Source organism: Sinocyclocheilus grahami, unplaced genomic scaffold (genome assembly GCF_001515645.1).
Source record: "Sinocyclocheilus grahami isolate Dianchi unplaced genomic scaffold, SAMN03320097.WGS_v1.1 scaffold254.1, whole genome shotgun sequence".
Taxonomy (NCBI): Eukaryota; Metazoa; Chordata; class Actinopteri; order Cypriniformes; family Cyprinidae; genus Sinocyclocheilus; species Sinocyclocheilus grahami.
In genome coordinates this window covers 826334-843855 of record NW_015505433.1, presented here as the reverse complement: position 1 = coordinate 843855, position 17522 = coordinate 826334, and the positions used below count along the sequence as shown (strand labels likewise).

Here is a 17522-nt window from a genome sequence, read left to right as displayed (position 1 = left end):
TTTTTCTTTCACACTTTTTCCTTCCACTCAACTTTCATTTAACATGCTTGGATACAGCACTCTGTGAACAGCCAGCTTCTTTGGCAATGAATGTTTGTGGGTTACCCTCCTTGTGAAGGGTGTCAATGATTGTCTTCTGGACAACTGTCAGATCAGCAGTCTTCCCCATGATTGTGTAGCTTAGTGAACCAAACTGAGAGACCATTTTGAAGGCTCAGGAAACCTTTGCAGGTGTTTTGAGTTGATTAGCTGATTGGCATGTCACCATATTCTAATTTGTTGAGATAGTGAATTGGTGGGTTTTTGTTAAATGTGAGCCAAAATCATCACAATTAAAAGAACCAAAGACTTAAACTACTTTAGTCTGTGTGCATTGAATTTATTTAATACACAAGTTTCACAATTTGAGTTGAATTGCTGGAATAAATGAACTTTTCCACGACATTCTAATTTATTGCGATGCACCTGTATGTGGCGTTTTGTAGTCCCCTCTATAAGAACACTTGAATTATCTGAGTGGCGTAAAATATTTCTTAATGAAGAGATGGTAATGGCTTTACCTTTCCTTTTTGTAGAATGTAACTTGTCTCTGAAAAAAGGTAGCAGGCAGGTGCTCATCTTTGCCAATACTTCTGTCAAATGCCTTCAGATGTATAACAGGAATAAATTTCCCCATAAAGAGTGAAACCACTTTTACTTCCTTTTTACAGCCACAAGCTTTTTAAAAAAAAGCAAAAACATTGTCAAATCATAATTCAAAGAGCATAGTAGTAAAGAAAATACCTTATTTAAATGTACTGTTTCTTAAGTAGCATAAAACACAGAATCTGCCATGTAACCGTACCTTTTCAGCTTCATCTAACTCACTGTTGTTTAAATAAAGACAGCCAATGTTGAAGAAGATCTTGGAGCTTTTCTCCTCGATGTTGAGGAATATCCTGAGAGCAGAGTCTGGGTCTCTTTGCTCCACACAAGCCACGGCCTTGTCCCACTGACGGAGAGTGCTTACAAATGACATGCTTCCTCAGAAGACTATTAGCAATGAACAAATGAACACTGTTGCTCTCTGTTGTGAGCCCAGCAGAGGCAATCTGAAACTTTTCTTAGAGAATAGGCCCAGCCCATGCTCTGAGAGAGAGGACGTGATCAGCTCCATATGTCACTTGCTTCTTTATTTCTTGCTTCCTCACTTGCCCATTGAGTAAGTTCACTTTTTTGGTGTTAGTAAAGCATAATTATTATTAAAGGATTTTTTTTTCTAACAAAATCTTATTTTATTAGTTGCTTTTAGGTGTGAAGCACATATTACACATCTTACAAAAAAGTGCTGTGGCATCATGATTGTATCAAATGGTAAAAACATGCATGATACCCTCATGCATACCATGGTGCTAAATTATTACCAATGTATTTTAGTATTTACATGGTATTGCAGTGCCTGAAAAAAAACAACCTTTCCTAAAAACCAGGGTCAAGTTTGAATAGACATCACTTTCTGATTAAGGTTAAGTATTTACCAAAAAAGAGGTTCACATGCTCTGTGTACAGCAACTGGAATGTCCTTCATCACCATATTCCAAATAAAGACAATCACATTATTTCCCTACAGGCTCCTATGATGTTCACAATCACTTATCATTCAGCTGAATTCACTTTTAGTCACTCTGCAAGGTCATTTAATCAATGCAATGTTCTTGACATCAGTACACAAGCAAGCACTGAATTTTAAAATGTGGGTGATGAGATCATCTGTATATTGATTTGTGTTCAATTCCTTCCATTTCTTTTCATCACTATCCTAAACGTCTTTCTATGGTAGCTTGACTTTTCAGGAAGGCAAGGAAAACAGAACAAAACAAAACATTATGGTCAGCGTGATACTATGTCCAAAAGAGCATGATACTTTTGTGTTGGTGATATTTGAGTCCAGTTCAGAGAAGTACACATCTATGAATACTTTTTTGAAATTAAAAGTCTTGTTTTGTATTACACTCTTAACCCCTCAGCAGAGGTGCGCCTCTCTAAGTTATAAGTTTGCAGAGGAGATTTGTGAGTGATTCAAACATTTTGTTCATTTCCAAACAGACCTTGAATTTGATTTAAATCTATAAAATGTACGAAAGAAAAAAAATTGCGTGTGTATTTACGTTGTTTGTTAAATGTCTTTTGAAAAGTCAGTTAAAAAAAACAAGGTACAGCTATTATGGCGCTGGTTGCCCGAGCAACCGCTGGAGCTACAGGGAAGAGGAAATAGCCACTCCAGCTCCGAGATCGCTACGGTTGGGATTCATGGCATTTCCTGTCAGTGTAAATAGACAATCGGCTGACATGGCTTCACTTTCAATCCACGACTGCCTTTGAGTAAACAAAAGGACATCTAACGAAGCTTTCTCCATGAAAGAGCCATTCTTCACTGCAGATGCATGCTGCGGTGGGGTAACGTGCTGATGTTAGCAAGCTAACATGGACCTTGGATTAATGCTCTACAACAGTTTGAAAGATGTAACATGGAGTACGACGACACTACCCTTGGATAGACTTGTTAGTGCCCACAGACTACCACAGATTGTAAAGTTGGACAGCGGTAAGGTTTGTTCTGAGTTGTGTTGGTGTTGTGTAGCAGCGGCGGCAGCTGCGCGTGGGCGGTTGCGCTCCTGTGGAATTCCAATAATTAGCGCTTTGCGCGCTAAGCTAACGCGACCCTTCACTCCATGAACACATTCAGCGGAATACCTGAATGGAGGGCTTTACTGACATAACTTACACAGTCGACATCAAAAGTTATGCATTTTGTAGTTGTTCTGACTCGGATACAGACCAAACAGCCAAATAAAACGCGAAAAAGAGATGCATAGATGTTAGCAAGCTAACGCAAACGAGCTAGAGGCCAGAGAGTTAAATAACAGACTCCAGGCAGTCAAACACCGGCCTCATAACATTTAATGTATATCATCGATTAAAAACCTCTTTGATTTTTCTAACTAGACCGCGATCCCCGTAACACCCTCAATTCTGAAACTTTAGAAAGAAACTTATACTCGAGAAATTCTATGCGTAAAGCACGATTAATATACTAGTCTGATAACTTAACGGAGTTGTTTGTTAATCACTGCTTTATTATAAAGTGATTGCAATGTAAGTGCTGTTGTGTGTGAGCTGAGCTCTGTGCTCTGCGCAAAGATGGAGGAAGTCATAATGTCAGGGGAACTAGATCTTTATCATTATGGGAACTGGGACACTATCATTAGACTCTTAACTGAACTCTTATGAGGGCTCACTGGGTACAGCAGACACAACACCCATCTGACCTCTCATATTAGTTTGTGATTGCTCTACTTACAATATTGTCAGTATATAAATGAGTCAGTTATGCCCTTCATGTTATTTGAAATCAGTTTTGGAGTGGGCTGACAGTTATACCTTTAAGCACCACTTAACTGTAATTTTTTTTTTTTTTGCACCGTTGTATGATTTTCATATATCTTTACAAAATTACACTATTAAGGTCACTGTTCCACACTGATGTGATATTGTTTCGCCTCAGGGGAATCGGTGGAAGGGCTGAGAGAAAATGACTACCTCTTGATTCATTCATGCCGGCAATGGACCACAATTACCGCCCATAGCCTAGAGGAGGGCCATTATGTCATCGGACCGAAAATCGAGATCCCTGTCCATTATGAGGGTAAGGCCACTCAGTTGTTGTAGTGCAGCATGTACTGTATCTAGAAATGTTTTTAGTTCTTTCTGACACTATGTATTTTCAAAAAGAAGGCAAAAGAAAGAAAAGTTAGTCTGCTAAGATTCACTGTTTTCTTGCTACTTATTAAAACAGAAGTAGCAAAAATGTGCTGCTGTATTTCCCATCTGCTTTTAGTTGGAGTGCATTAGCTAATTGGTCTCTTCATAATTGACATTCCTCTGGCTATGGAGAGGGTCCAGTTGGCCACTTAAGGAAAAAAGACCTTCCTTTGAATTTGGATTTAGTTCACACAGACCTAGCAAACTGTCTATTTTATGTACTTATTGCACTGTTGCAGCATTTTTAGATAATTTGGCAAAAAGTTTTTTTTTTTTTTTTTCAGTTCAACGTGCCCAAATTGAAATAATTACTTTTATTTCTTTACTTTGAACTGAAATGGCCAAACAACATCTACATGAAATGATGTATATTTTACTTTCTTTTTTTTTTTAAAGTAATGTATATATAATATGAAAGCATGGCAATGATGTCATGAGGTTACAAAATTGCTCTGTTTGCTGTTTGTTACAGGCCAGTTTAAGCTGCTGGAGCAGGACAGGGACATTAAGGAGCCAGTCCAGTACTTTAACAGCGTGGAGGAGGTGGCCAAAGCATTCCCTGAGCGAGTTTATGTCATGGAGGAAATAACCTTCAATGTCAAGGTCTGGTTTTGTGCTTGCAGCAGGCACTGTTTTTGATTTAGACCCCCTGCACTAATGTATCTTAGTATTGGTATAACCTAATATGCCTTAATCAGAATGGTTCTCAGGCATTGTGTGTGTAATGTGAAATATCTATTCAACATTTAAAAATTTATAGCAGTCCAAGGTCTTCTGTAATACTTGCATTATTTAGAATACATTTTTAGTTTAGCTGTTCAAATTGCTTTCTTCATTCTCCCAGATGGCGTCAGGAGAATCCAATGAGGACATGGAAGTGTACAACATCACGCTGAGCACTGGGGATGAGCTGACACTAATGGGCCAGGCTGAGATCCTCTATGCCAAAACATCAAGAGAAAAGTCACGCCTCAACACAATCTTCAAACGCATCGGCAAGCTTAACTCCATCAGTAAGCATGGCCGCGGAAAGATGCCCTGCCTTATCTGCATGAACCACCGCACCAACGAGAGCATCAGCCTGCCTTTCCAGTGCCGCGGTCGCTTCAGTACCTGCTCCCCACTGGAGCTACAGATGCAGGAAGGAGAACACACTATTCGCACAATTGTGGAGAAGACCAGGTTACCTGTGAATGTCATGGTGCCCAGCAGCCCGCCACGTAATCCGCATGACCTCCATTTGATCCGTGAAGGCCACCGATACAAGCTGGTCAACATCCAGACCAAGACAGTGGTGGTGTGTTGTGCATTACGTTCGAACAAATTACTGCCAGTGCACTTCCCTTTGCACGTGTCCACAGCACTGCCTCGTCTACTGGTGCCTGAAGGGCTGCTTCAAGGAGAAGCCTGGCTGGAGACTGTGGTCCACCGCTGGTTTGCTTACTGCCAGGAGCAGTTCGACATTGACGACTACTCTAGGGCAGTCCGTGATGTGCGGGTGGATTGGATTGAGGATGGCAAAAGCCCGAAAAAAAGTAGCGCAGGTGGAACAGGAAGTGGGAGTGCCATCTGCAACCGCAGCGAAAGCGATGGCTGCCCCTCGCATGTGAATTTGCCAAGTTCTCTAAGCTCAGCCCGAGATGAGCTCACACAGTCATTTCATCGCCTGTCTGTCTGTGTCTACGGTAACAATCTCCATGGGAACAGCGAGGTGAATCTTCAGGGTTGCGTTAGCTTATGTGGAGATTGTGTGCCAGCAGAACCTCCGGATGCAGATTATCTGTTCCCTGAGCTGCAGGAGAGTTCTTCTGGCTCCCTTAAACCAGATGTGCCATACGAGGAACTTTGGTTGGATCATGTTAAGAACCCTGGATGTGTGCTAGACCACATCGAGGGTGTCCAAAATTCAACTGTCTCTGGCTGCACGACTGTACTGCCATACCCCACAGCAGGCCCCACAAACGCCTTGCTTGGTGCAGATGCCAATCTACCTCCACCTCCGGTGCCTCCAAAGTCTGAAGCTGTGAGTTCATTTATACTAGATGAATCTTAATATTCTGAATCAAAATTATTTTTAAAAATCCTTAACCAGTAAAACTCACACTACTGGAAGAATCACTGCTTGAACTACTGCTCGAATGGGAACCCTGATATCAAGTTTACATTAAAGTGTTTGTAGAAATCCTCATTCATTGATTCTCCAGATTTTTATCTGTTCCCTGAGCTGCAGGAGAGTTCTTCTGGCTCCCTTAAACCAGACGTGCCGTACGAGGAGCTTTGGTTGGATCAAGTTAAGAACGCTGGATCTGTGCTAGACCACATCGAGGGGGTCCGAAATTCGACTGTCTCTGGCTGCACGACTGTACTGCCATACCCCACAGCAGGCCCCACAAACGCCTTGCTTGGTGCAGATGCCAATCTACCTCCACCTCCGGTGCCTCCAAAGTCTGAAGCTGTGAGTTCATTTATACTAGATGAATCTTAATATTCTGAATCAAAATTATTTTTTAAAATCCTTAACCAGTAAAACTCACACTACTGGAAGAATCACTGCTTGAACTACTGCTCGAATGGGAACCCTGATATCAAGTTTACATTAAAGTGTTTGTAGAAATCCTCATTCATTGATTCTCCAGATTTAAAAAAAAATCCATGATTTTAAGGTTATTTGTCTGTTTTCCACTCTCAGATGGGGCAAAGTTTATTCTGGACTTACATAGTGACTTATTTGTGTACTCTGTTGGTCAGTCACTACAGGTCTAATTATTTTCCAAGTAGGAGTAAAGGTTACATTTCGTATGTTTTCAAGGTCTATTTGATCAATTTGCACAGCCTGTCAAGAAATCTGTATCTGTTCATTCACTCCCCCAATAAAGTAATTGTAATATTCACATTTCTAGAGCCATACCGTTTTTTTGTTGTTGTTGCCTTTGCAGGTGAAGGAGGAGTGCCGGTTGTTGAATGCTCCACCGATTCCACCGCGGAGCTCCAAGCAGGCAGGCTCAAGCAGTGCCACAGCGCCATACCCTCCTGCCAAGCCACATCAGACAGAAACCCGCTCCCCAAGCCCAACACTATCCTATTATTCATCCGGCTTACACCACATGTGAGTTATGCATTGTTTTGATTGACAAAATGGATATTGGTTTTATGTGAACTGCGCTACTTATGACTGAACGATCCTCTTCTTCCTTCCCTCAATAGAGGTGGAGAGGGTGAGTCTCAGAGTGAGTCAGATGATCAGAACCATGCATGTTACCCATGTAACTGGATCAGACCAGATGCCAGTAAAGGCTCCAAGCCTCACCCTTGCCTCAATCCTTCGGTCAATGCCTCTTTCTCCCGCCTTTCCTGGCCAAACGATTTCTATGGTGCAGACTCGTATAAAGGTGAGGACTTCCCGACGATCCACTGCCGGAGTTATTCTAGTTATCCTCGGAAGAAGACCCCTGGTACTCCTAAGGCTTGTCCCTCAGGTTTGTTAGACTTCAACAGGCGAGCAAATGGTGAGGGGGGCGCTTCGGCCTCCAAGGCTCAACAGATTTCCCAGTCTGCCCAGTTTTGCACCAAATCCACCAGCTACACCATGGAAATGTGCAGAGACAAATCCACAGAGGAATGTAACACTAAGCAAAACCAGTCCTGCCCTATCTTGCCTCCAAGACCCCATAAATGTAACGATACAAAGAAAGATGCAGATCCCGCTACTACAGTCACAACTGATGTGGATGCTCTGGAACTTGAGTCCAAAAGCTGCTCGCTCGATCGACCGCATCACGGCACTACAGATGTGTTTCCCATTTCGTATCCTGTAGCTACAGGGTTGTCTTGGCAACCACCAAGCAATCTATCAGGTATCTCCATTGAGGAGGTTTCTAAGTCACTACGGTTCATTGGTATGTCAGATGATGTTGTCTCTTTGTTTGTGCAAGAAAAAATAGATGGAAATTTGCTCCTGCAGCTAACCGAGGAGATTCTGTCAGAAGACTTTAAGCTAAGCAAACTTCAAGTGAAGAAACTCATGCAGTTTATAAATGGCTGGAGGCCCAAAATGTAAGGCTGAACAAGCAAGTCAGTCCAGAGCAAAACACATGCAACGTGCTGGAGCGATGCAGCCGTAAATATTGGCCTTCAGTATTGCATTAGACAGTTTTGTATCTCAATGCTATGCAGTCTTGTAATGATTTTAATAGCCATTTTGTTTAATATATACATGTGTATATAAATCTATATATTAATTGCTTTGTGTATTAACCTGTACCCATCTATGTAATCTCTGACCTTATGGTACCTGCTCAACAGACTTTTATTTGCTCAAACCCAAAGCCTTTGAAAAACCTGAAGATATTTTGACCCAAACTGTGGCCTACGTTTCTTTGGTTGTTGATCAATAAAGATGATTGACTTGATTAGGTGGTTTTTATTACTTGAACAAATCTTTTTTGGTTTATCATTTTGAGAAATAATATTTGCACCTTATTCAAATTAAGCTATCCTTTACCAAGTTGTGACACCAAACACGGTGGTAATCACACTAGCTCACTTTAGATGAAAATGCTCCCAGCAACATAATCTTTACACTAGTGATTAATGAAGGCTGATGTGTCCAAAAATAAAAGTGGAGAGGATGAAGAGTCAACAATTTCATATCAGATTACGTTGACTTTGTATACTTAAGTATGACAATTTTGACATGTATACATGCTTTATTTGATGACTAGTTTCCTTCAAAGCAGTGCAATGGAATATGACAACTGTGTTGTACAGTTTTCACAACTGTGTTGTTGAGTTTATCAACGCAAGGTCTGTTTAGTTAAATCTATAGTATCTAGCAGAACATTACTACAAAACCGTGTCATATGACAGCAGTTGTGGTTTTGAAAGCCTGGTCTTCACACTTTGAAAAAGGGGTTGAAAAAAAAAACACATGAACTTGTTTCATTGTTACCCACTATTTGGTTCAAACCCATGGTTCCCAGCCTATTCACACCCTGCCCAGTATATTGGGGTCTGTTGCCTGATCGAGCAAGCAGTCTACCTGATCTTCAACACTCAGGTCTTTCTCATTGTGTCGAGCTCGTATGTTGTGCTCTTTTTCTCGCCTCGGGCAACAGTCAACATTTCCTTATATTCTGGGGTCTTCTCAAATCCAAGACAGAGCTCCTCACTAAAACATCAACAAACCAACATGGTTAGAAATGTGTTTTCTGGAAATTACAACTGGTATGTTTTGTCATCCGTAAAACTATTCTGAAGTCTTCACAAGAATTAGGAAAAAAACTATATTCATTTAATGCAAGTGGTTGAACTTAATTACAAATGATCATGATATGCTGCCAATGTAAGTGTTAAATGGTCATGTATATTTGCCAGAAATCCACAAAAATGAGAGTTGTGTGGTTGGATCTACCTACCTTGTTATAACCGAGGGATTGGCTCCCTCTAGCTTCCGGCAAGCAAAGTTGACCTTCTGTAGAGGGAACCAGTTTATTTTTTTGGTGGTCACACTCTCTGTCCAGGTACCTCTTTTCTTCAGCTGCCTCAGCTCAAAGTTCTGTAACATGAGAAATAGTGCCGTTGTCTTTCACAATTCAGTTAGCCTGTCTCTTTGATAATGACTCGATGTCTAAGCCTCAATTCTTAGGTGGGGAAAAATGGAAAATGTTAAACAGGTCTACAATGAGGGCAGATCACTTTGATGATTACATTGAGGGCTACATGTATGTGGCAATAAAGGAAAGCAAGCTATTTGTTTCTGTTTGCATGGTTATAATCTGCTTTGAGTTCTTCTACCTTCCAGTCGAGTGAAGGCTCCTTCACAAACACACCCATGGTGTTGAGCAGCAGGTCTGGGTCATCTCTGAAGGCACGTGATGAGTGTACCATCACACTCTGGATGAGACCAGACTCTGCCATGGGTCGCATCAAGTTTATAAACTGCCGTGTCAGCCTAAATGGCATCAGTTCAGGCACTGGGAGGAACTACATGCAACATGTAAGACAGGTTATTGTTCTTAACTCTTAATTAAATCAAGTCAAGCTGTTCATCAAACTTGTGTCTAAATTGGTACAGCAACTGTTTGTACCTGTACTTGTCACCTTACAGAATCATTGAACGGTCAGTCAAACAAACTACTGAATACCAGACAAAAAGCCCACCTGTGTGGCTGATCCAAAAGCATGACCGAAGTCGATGCCGATCATACCACCAGTCTCTGTGTTAATCATGAAGTTAGAGAGATGCCGATCACCAATGCCCAGAATCCAGTGACTGATGCAGAGCACAGCATGAGAGCTGCTGAAATGTGACCTTAGTGAAAGAAAAGCTTCAGGTGTGGTACTCATCCTCACAAAGCACGCCTGAAAACAAGCATTCATGCCATCATTAATTCCTTTTAGAATGAACAAACATCATCAATGAATTACTATATGATTATCATAAAATTAAAATACTGCGATGTATAATGCAAAGAGAAATGCTGGCATACTTTAACAAGTCATTAGGAACCATCTGCTCAATTCTCCTAAAGTTGTTCACAGTGCCACACATTTTGCTTTCCTGTAGGGAATCAAGTGTAAATGTATTAATAAGTATTAATATTATTTATACAGTACATGTTCTAAAGCCATTGTAGAATGCTGAGTCACTGACCCTTGACAAGTTATAAAACAAAGTGATAACTTGTACAGTTCAGCATATCGTCTAATGCTGTCCACCTTCCCAGCAACTTTACTGACCCAGTCATCATAGAACTCATTGGGCCTAAAATGCATTAAACCAAAGTAATGCTTGATGCACTCAATGCAAGGTATGAAAGCAGAAACTCTGCATGATGATTTGTTTTATTAGCTGGAATAAGGAATAAATATTCACTTTGTGATTGTCCTCTGCTCCTGTTCAGTCCTTCTGCTGGAGAGGAAGTCTTTCAGAGTGCAGGTGTTCTCCATCCACTCCATCAGGCCAATCCTGTAAACACCAGCATACATTAAAGACCCCAAAAGACCAGTTAAAGACAGGCCAGAACACAAGTTGAGTCATGAGAAGCCCATCCTAGTACCTGCCAGAGGCGGACAAAGTACTCAACTCCATTACTTAAGTGAAAGTACAGATACTGCTGGTCAAATATTACTCCATTACAAGTAAAAGTTGTAAAGAAATACAGAAGTACTTTTACTTAAGTAAAAGTACAGAAGTACCAAAAGTAAATTTCCTTATTTATGTCAATGCACTGTTTTATTGTTGTACGTAATACTTGCAATGCTTCTGATGCAACTTAGAATACATTACACCTACTAGCTTGTAGTATCTTTGTAATAAAGAGCTTTTAGAATGTTAAAAACCTATGGGGGAAAAAATTAACACCCCTACCCACCCCCACAAAAGCAGGATGGTAGTGATCTCACACAGCTCTGACAGTGTGCACACATCTATGTGTAGCCATTCAATCACATTTGAACAGAGTGGACAGTGAAATCCTGTAAATACTGAGTGATAAGAAAGAAAAAAAATCAATCCTGCTGTAAAACCCAGCAACACAACTGTAGCTGTATAACTTTACAACAGCAACACTGCTTTAACAAAAAAGCAAAACAGCAAGACCTATTTGACATCAAAAAAATGTTTTTTTTAAATGCTGTCTAATCACTCTAGTGGTACTTTGATATCACACACAGAATGGTCTGTGCAGTGCTGCTTGAAGTCCAACACCTATTGTGTTTTATTAGGAGATGCACAACAGTTCTTCTGTGGCTTTATAGGTAATATTTTCACCTACACAATTGAGCAAAATCAGACAATATTGTGTCTAATATATACCACAATATTAACTTATTATTGAATTGTTGTAAATAAATATCACGTTTGCAACTGGGCAGTGTTCAAAAAATGCTGGGAAATCACTTCATGTAGCCCCAAGAGTGATTACTGATAAACTGTCTGAAAAAAACAGTCACATTTTAGAGAAGAAAAAAATCACCCACTGACTTTCAAAGCTGCTACATAGTAACGACTTTCTACTTCGAGGACCTTGATAGAAATGTAGTGGAGTGAAAAGTATTTTGCTTTATTGTTATTACTGTGTTAATCCTGTGTTTATTACTGTGTTATTCCTGTGTTATTGCTGTATTATTACTGTTATTAATGTGTTATTCCTGTTTTATTACTGAGTTATTCCTGTGTTATAACTATGCTATTACTGAGTTATTCCTGTGTTATTAATGTGTTATTTCTGTGTTATTACGGTGTTATTAATGTGTTATTACTTTGTTATTCCTGTGTTATTACTGTGTTATTCCTGTGTTATTTCTGTTATTACTGTTATTAATGTGTTATTCCTGTGTTATTACAGAATTATTCCTGTGTTATAACTGTGTTATTACTGAGTTATTCCTGAGTTATTCCTGTGTTATTCCTGAGTTATTTCTGTTATTACTGTGCTATGTCTGTTGTCACTGAGTTATTCCTGTGTTATTTCTGTGCTATTAATGTGTTAGTTCTGTGTTATTCCTATGTTATTACTTTGTTATTCCTGTTATTGCTGTTGTCACTGTGTTATTAATGTTATTCCTGTGTAATTTCTATTATTACTGTGTTATTGCTGTGTTATTACTGTGTTATTAATGTGTTATTCCTGTGTTATTAACGGGTTATTCATGCATTGTTATTGAGTTATTTCTGTGTTATTACTGTGTAATTATTGTGTTATTCCTGTTTTATTACTGAATTATTCCTCTTATTTCTGTGTTATTACTGCGTTATTACTGCGTTATTACAGTTATTCCTGTTTTATTACTGAATTATTCCTGTGTTATTACTGTGTATTTCCTGTTATTTCTGCTATTACTGAGTTATTCCTGTGTTATAACTGCGTTATTACTGTGTTATTGCAGTGTTATTACTGTGTTATTAATGGGTTATTCCTGTGTTTATTACTGCGTTATTACTGTGTTATTGTGTTATTCCTGTGTTATTACTGTGTATGTCCTGTGTTATTTCTGTTAATACTGTGTTATTCCTGTTATTTCTGTGTTATTACTGCGTTATTACTGTGTTATTACTGTGTATGTCCTGTTTTATTACTGAATTATTCCTGTGTTATTACTGTGTATGTCCTGTGTTATTTCTGTTATTACTGTGTTAATCCTGTATTATTCCTGTGTTATTAATGCGTTATTACTATTTTATTACTGTGTTGTTACTGAATTATTTCTGTGTTATTACTGCGTTATTACGTTGTTATTACTGTTATTCCTGCATTGATACTGAGTTATTTCTGTGTTATTACTGCATTATTATTGTGTAATTATTGTGTTATTCCTGTTTTATTACCGAATTATTCCTGTGTTATTACTGTTATTACTATGTTATTCCTGTGTTATTACTGTGTATGTCCTGTGTTATTGCTGTGTTATTTCTGCTATTACTGAGTTATTCCTGTGTTATTCCTGTGTTAATCCTGTTTTTTTACTGAATTATTCCTGTGTTATTTCTGTGTTATTACTGTGTTTATCCTGAGTTATTACTGTTAATCTTGTATTATTCCTGTGTTATTAATGCGTTATTACTATGTTATTACTGTGTTATTACTGAATTATTTCTGAGTTATAACTGCGTTATTACTGTGTTATTGCAATGTTATTACAGTGTTATTAATGTGTTATTCCTGTGTTATTACTGAGCTATGCCTGTGTTCATTCCTGTGTTATTGCTGTGTTATTCCTGTGTTATTCCTGTGTTTATTACTTTGATATTGCTGTGTTATTGCTGTGTTATTACTGTGTTATTATTGTGTTATTCCTGTTTTATTACTGAATTATTCCTGTGTTATTACTGTGTTATTACTGAATTATTTCTGAGTTATAACTGCGTTATTACTGTGTTATTACTGAATTATTTCTGAGTTATAACTGCGTTATTACTGTGTTATTACTGAATTATTTCTGAGTTATAACTGCGTTATTACTGTGTTATTACTGAATTATTTCTGAGTTATAACTGCGTTATTACTGTGTTATTACTGAATTATTTCTGAGTTATAACTGCGTTATTACTGTGTTATTACTGAATTATTTCTGAGTTATAACTGCGTTATTACTGTGTTATTATTGTGTTATTCCTGTTTTATTACTGAATTATTCCTGTGTTATTTTTGTGTTATTCCTGTATTATTCCTGTGTTATTAATGTGTTATTCCTGTGTTATTAATGTGTTATTCCTGTGTTATTACTGAGTTATTCCTGTGTTATTTCTGTTATTACTGAGTTATTCCTGTGTTATTTCTGTGTTATTCCTGTATTACTGAATTATTCCTGTATTATTACTGTTATTACTGTGTTATTGCTGTGTTATTACTGTGTTATTAATATGTTATTCCTGTGTTATTAACGGGTTATTTCTGTATTGTTACTGAGTTATTTCTGTGTTATTACTGTGTAATTATTGTGTTATTCCTGTTTCATTACTGAATTATGCCTGTTATTTCTGTTATTACTGTTATTCCTGTGTTATTCCTGTTTTATTACTGAATTATTCCTGTGTTATTACTGAGTTATTCCTCTTATTTCTGTGTTATTACTGCGTTATTACTGTTGTTTCTGTTTTATTACTGAATTATTCCTGTGTTATTCCTGTGTATGTCCTGTGTAATTTCTGCTATTACTGAGTTATTCCTGTTATTCCTGTGTTATTAATGCGTTATTCCTGTGTTATTACTGAGTTATTCCTGTGTTATTCCTGTGTTATGCCTGTGTTATTCCTGTGTTCATTCCTGTGTTATTGCTGTGTTATTCCTGTGTTTATTACTTTGTTATTACTGTGTTATTAATGTGTTATTCCTGTGTTATTACTGAGTTATTCCTGTGTTATTCCTGTGTTATGCCTGTGTTATTCCTGTGTTCATTCCTGTGTTATTGCTGTGTTATTCCTGTGTTTATTACTTTGTTATTACTGTGTTATTACTGTGTTATTATTGTGTTATTCCTGTTTTATTACGGAATTATTCCTGTGTTATTACTGTGTATGTCCTGTGTAATTTCTGCTATTACTGAGTTATTCCTGTTATTCCTGTGTTATTAATGCGTTATTCCTGTGTTATTCCTGAGTTATTCCTGTGTTATTCCTGTGTTATGCCTGTGTTATTCCTGTGTTCATTCCTGTGTTATTGCTGTGTTATTCCTGTGTTTATTACTTTGTTATTACTGTGTTATTAATGTGTTATTCCTGTGTTATTACTGAGTTATTCCTGTGTTATTCCTGTGTTATGCCTGTGTTATTCCTGTGTTCATTCCTGTGTTATTGCTGTGTTATTCCTGTGTTTATTACTTTGTTATTCCTGTTATTACTGTGTTATTCCTGTTATTACTGTGTATATCCTGTGTAATTTCTGCTATTACTGAGTTATTCCTGTTATTCCTGTGTTATTAATGCGTTATTCCTGTGTTATTCCTGAGTTATTCCTGTGTTATGCCTGTGTTATTCCTGTGTTCATTCCTGTGTTATTGCTGTGTTATTCCTGTGTTTATTACTTTGTTATTCCTGTTATTACTGTGTTATTCCTGTTATTACTGTGTTATTCCTGTTATTACTGTGTTATTCCTGTTATTACTGTGTTATTAATGTGTTATTCCTGTGTTATTACTGAGTTATTCCTGTGTTATGCCTGTGTTATTCCTGTGTTCATTCCTGTGTTATTGCTGTGTTATTCCTGTGTTTATTACTTTGTTATTATTGTGCTATTCCTGTTTTATTACGGAATTATTCCTGTGTTATTACTGTGTATGTCCTGTGTTATTACTGTGTTATTCCTGTTATTACTGTGTTATTAATGTGTTATTACTGTGTTATTATTGTGTTATTCCTGTTTTATTACGGAATTATTCCTGTGTTATTACTGTGTATGTCCTGTGTTATTACTGTGTTATTCCTGTTATTTCTGTGTTATTACTGTGTTATTACTGTGTTAATCCTGTTTTATTACTGAATTATTCCTGTGTTATTTCTGTTATTACTGTTTATCCTGAGTTATTACTGTTAATCCTGTATTATTCCTGTGTTATTAATGCGTTATTACTATGTTATTACTGTGTTATTACTGAATTATTTCTGAGTTATTACTGTGGTATTACTTTGTTATTACTGTTATTCCTGCATTGTTACTGAGTTATTGCTGTGTTATTACTGCATTATTATTGTGTAATTATTGTGTTATTCCTGTTTTACTGAATTATTCCTGTGTTATTTCTGTTATTACTATGTTATTCCTGTGTTATTCCTGTTTTATTACTAAATCATTCCTGTGTTATTACTGAGTTATTCCTCTTATTACTGCGTTATTACTGTGTTATTGCAGTGTTATTACTGTGTTTTTAATGTGTTATTCCTGTGTTATTACTGAGTTATTCCTGTGTTATTACTGTGTTATGCCTGTGTTATTCCTGTGTTCATTCCTGTGTTATTGCTGTGTTATTCCTGTGTTATTGCTGTGTTATTCCTGTGCTATTACTGTGTTATTATTGTGTTATTCCTGTTTTATTATGGAATTATTCCTGTGTTATTACTGTGTATGTCCTGTGTTATTGCTGTGTTATTCCTGTTATTTCTGTGTTATTACTGTGTTATTACTGTGTTATTACTGTGTTAATCCTGTTTTTTTACTGATTATTCCTGTGTTATTTCTGTCTTATTACTGTGTTTATCCTGAGTTATTACTGTTAATCTTGTATTATTCCTGTGTTATTAATGCGTTATTACTATGTTATTACTGTGTTATTGCTGAATTATTTCTGTGTTATTACTGCATTATTACTTTGTTATTACGGTTATTCCTGCATTGTTGCTGAGTTATTTATGTGTTATTACCGCGTTATTATTGTGTAATTATTGTGTTATTCCTGTTTTACTGAATTATTCCTGTGTTATTTCTGTTATTCCTGTGTTATTCCTCTTTTATTACTGAATCATTCCTGTGTTATTACTGAGTTATTCCTCTTATTTCTGTGTTATTACTGCGTTATTACTGTTATTCCTGTTTTATTACTGAATTATTCCTGTGTTATTAGTGTATTTCCTGTTATTTCTGCTATTACTGAGTTATTCCTGTTATTCCTGTGTTATAACGGCGTTATTACTGTGTTATTGCAATGTTATTACAGTGTTATTAATGTGTTATTCCTGTGTTATTACTGAGTTATGCCTGTGTTCATTCCGGTGTTATTGCTGTGTTATTCCTGTGTTAATGCTGTGTTATTCCTGTGTTTATTACTTTGTTATTACTGTGTTATTGCTGTGTTATTACTGTGTTATTACTGAATTATTCCCGTTATTACTGTGTTATTGCAGTGTTATTGCAGTGTTATTAATGTGTTATTCATGTGTTATTACTGCGTTATTACTGTGTTAATCCTGTTTTATTACTGAATTATTCCTGTGTTATTACAGAGTTATTCCTCTTATTTCTGTGTTATTACTGCGTTATTACTGTTATTCCTGATTTATTACTGAATTATTCCTGTGTTATTAGTGTATTTCCTGTTATTTCTGCTATTACTGAGTTATTACTGAATTATTTCTGAGTTATAACTGCGTTATTACTGTGTTATTGCAATGTTATTACAGTGTTATTAATGTGTTATTCCTGTGTTATTACTGAGTTATGCCTGTGTTTATTGCTGTGTTATTCCTGTGTTATTGCTGTGTTATTCCTGTGTTTATTACTTTGTTATTA

General features: G+C 37.1%; 2 protein-coding genes and 1 pseudogene across 2 annotated transcripts; 1 reads left to right on the top strand and 2 right to left on the bottom strand.

Moving 5' to 3' along the window:
• The window catches only part of LOC107598715 (neutrophil cytosol factor 2-like), a 16576-nt pseudogene extending 15396 nt beyond the window's left edge, over positions 1–1180 (bottom strand).
• Positions 1181–2240: 1060 nt separating this feature from the next.
• Positions 2241–8210, top strand: LOC107598699 (GRB2-associated and regulator of MAPK protein 1). Its single transcript, XM_016290092.1, has 6 exons — positions 2241–2584; positions 3545–3685; positions 4274–4404; positions 4646–5824; positions 6738–6907; positions 7006–8210. Exons 1-6 carry the CDS (start codon positions 2464–2466, stop codon positions 7856–7858), a joined length of 2595 nt encoding a protein of 864 aa, XP_016145578.1. The 5' UTR covers positions 2241–2463; the 3' UTR covers positions 7859–8210.
• Positions 8211–8561: 351 nt separating this feature from the next.
• LOC107598697 (DNA-dependent protein kinase catalytic subunit-like) lies at positions 8562–10365 on the bottom strand. The gene is made up of 5 exons (XM_016290091.1): positions 10290–10365; positions 9961–10161; positions 9595–9783; positions 9216–9355; positions 8562–8968 (listed from the first exon to the last, which is right to left on the bottom strand). The coding sequence occupies exons 2-5, from the start codon at positions 10144–10146 to the stop codon at positions 8854–8856; spliced, it is 630 nt and encodes a 209-aa protein (XP_016145577.1). The 5' UTR covers positions 10147–10161; positions 10290–10365; the 3' UTR covers positions 8562–8853.
• Between the last annotated feature and the right edge of the window lie 7157 nt (positions 10366–17522).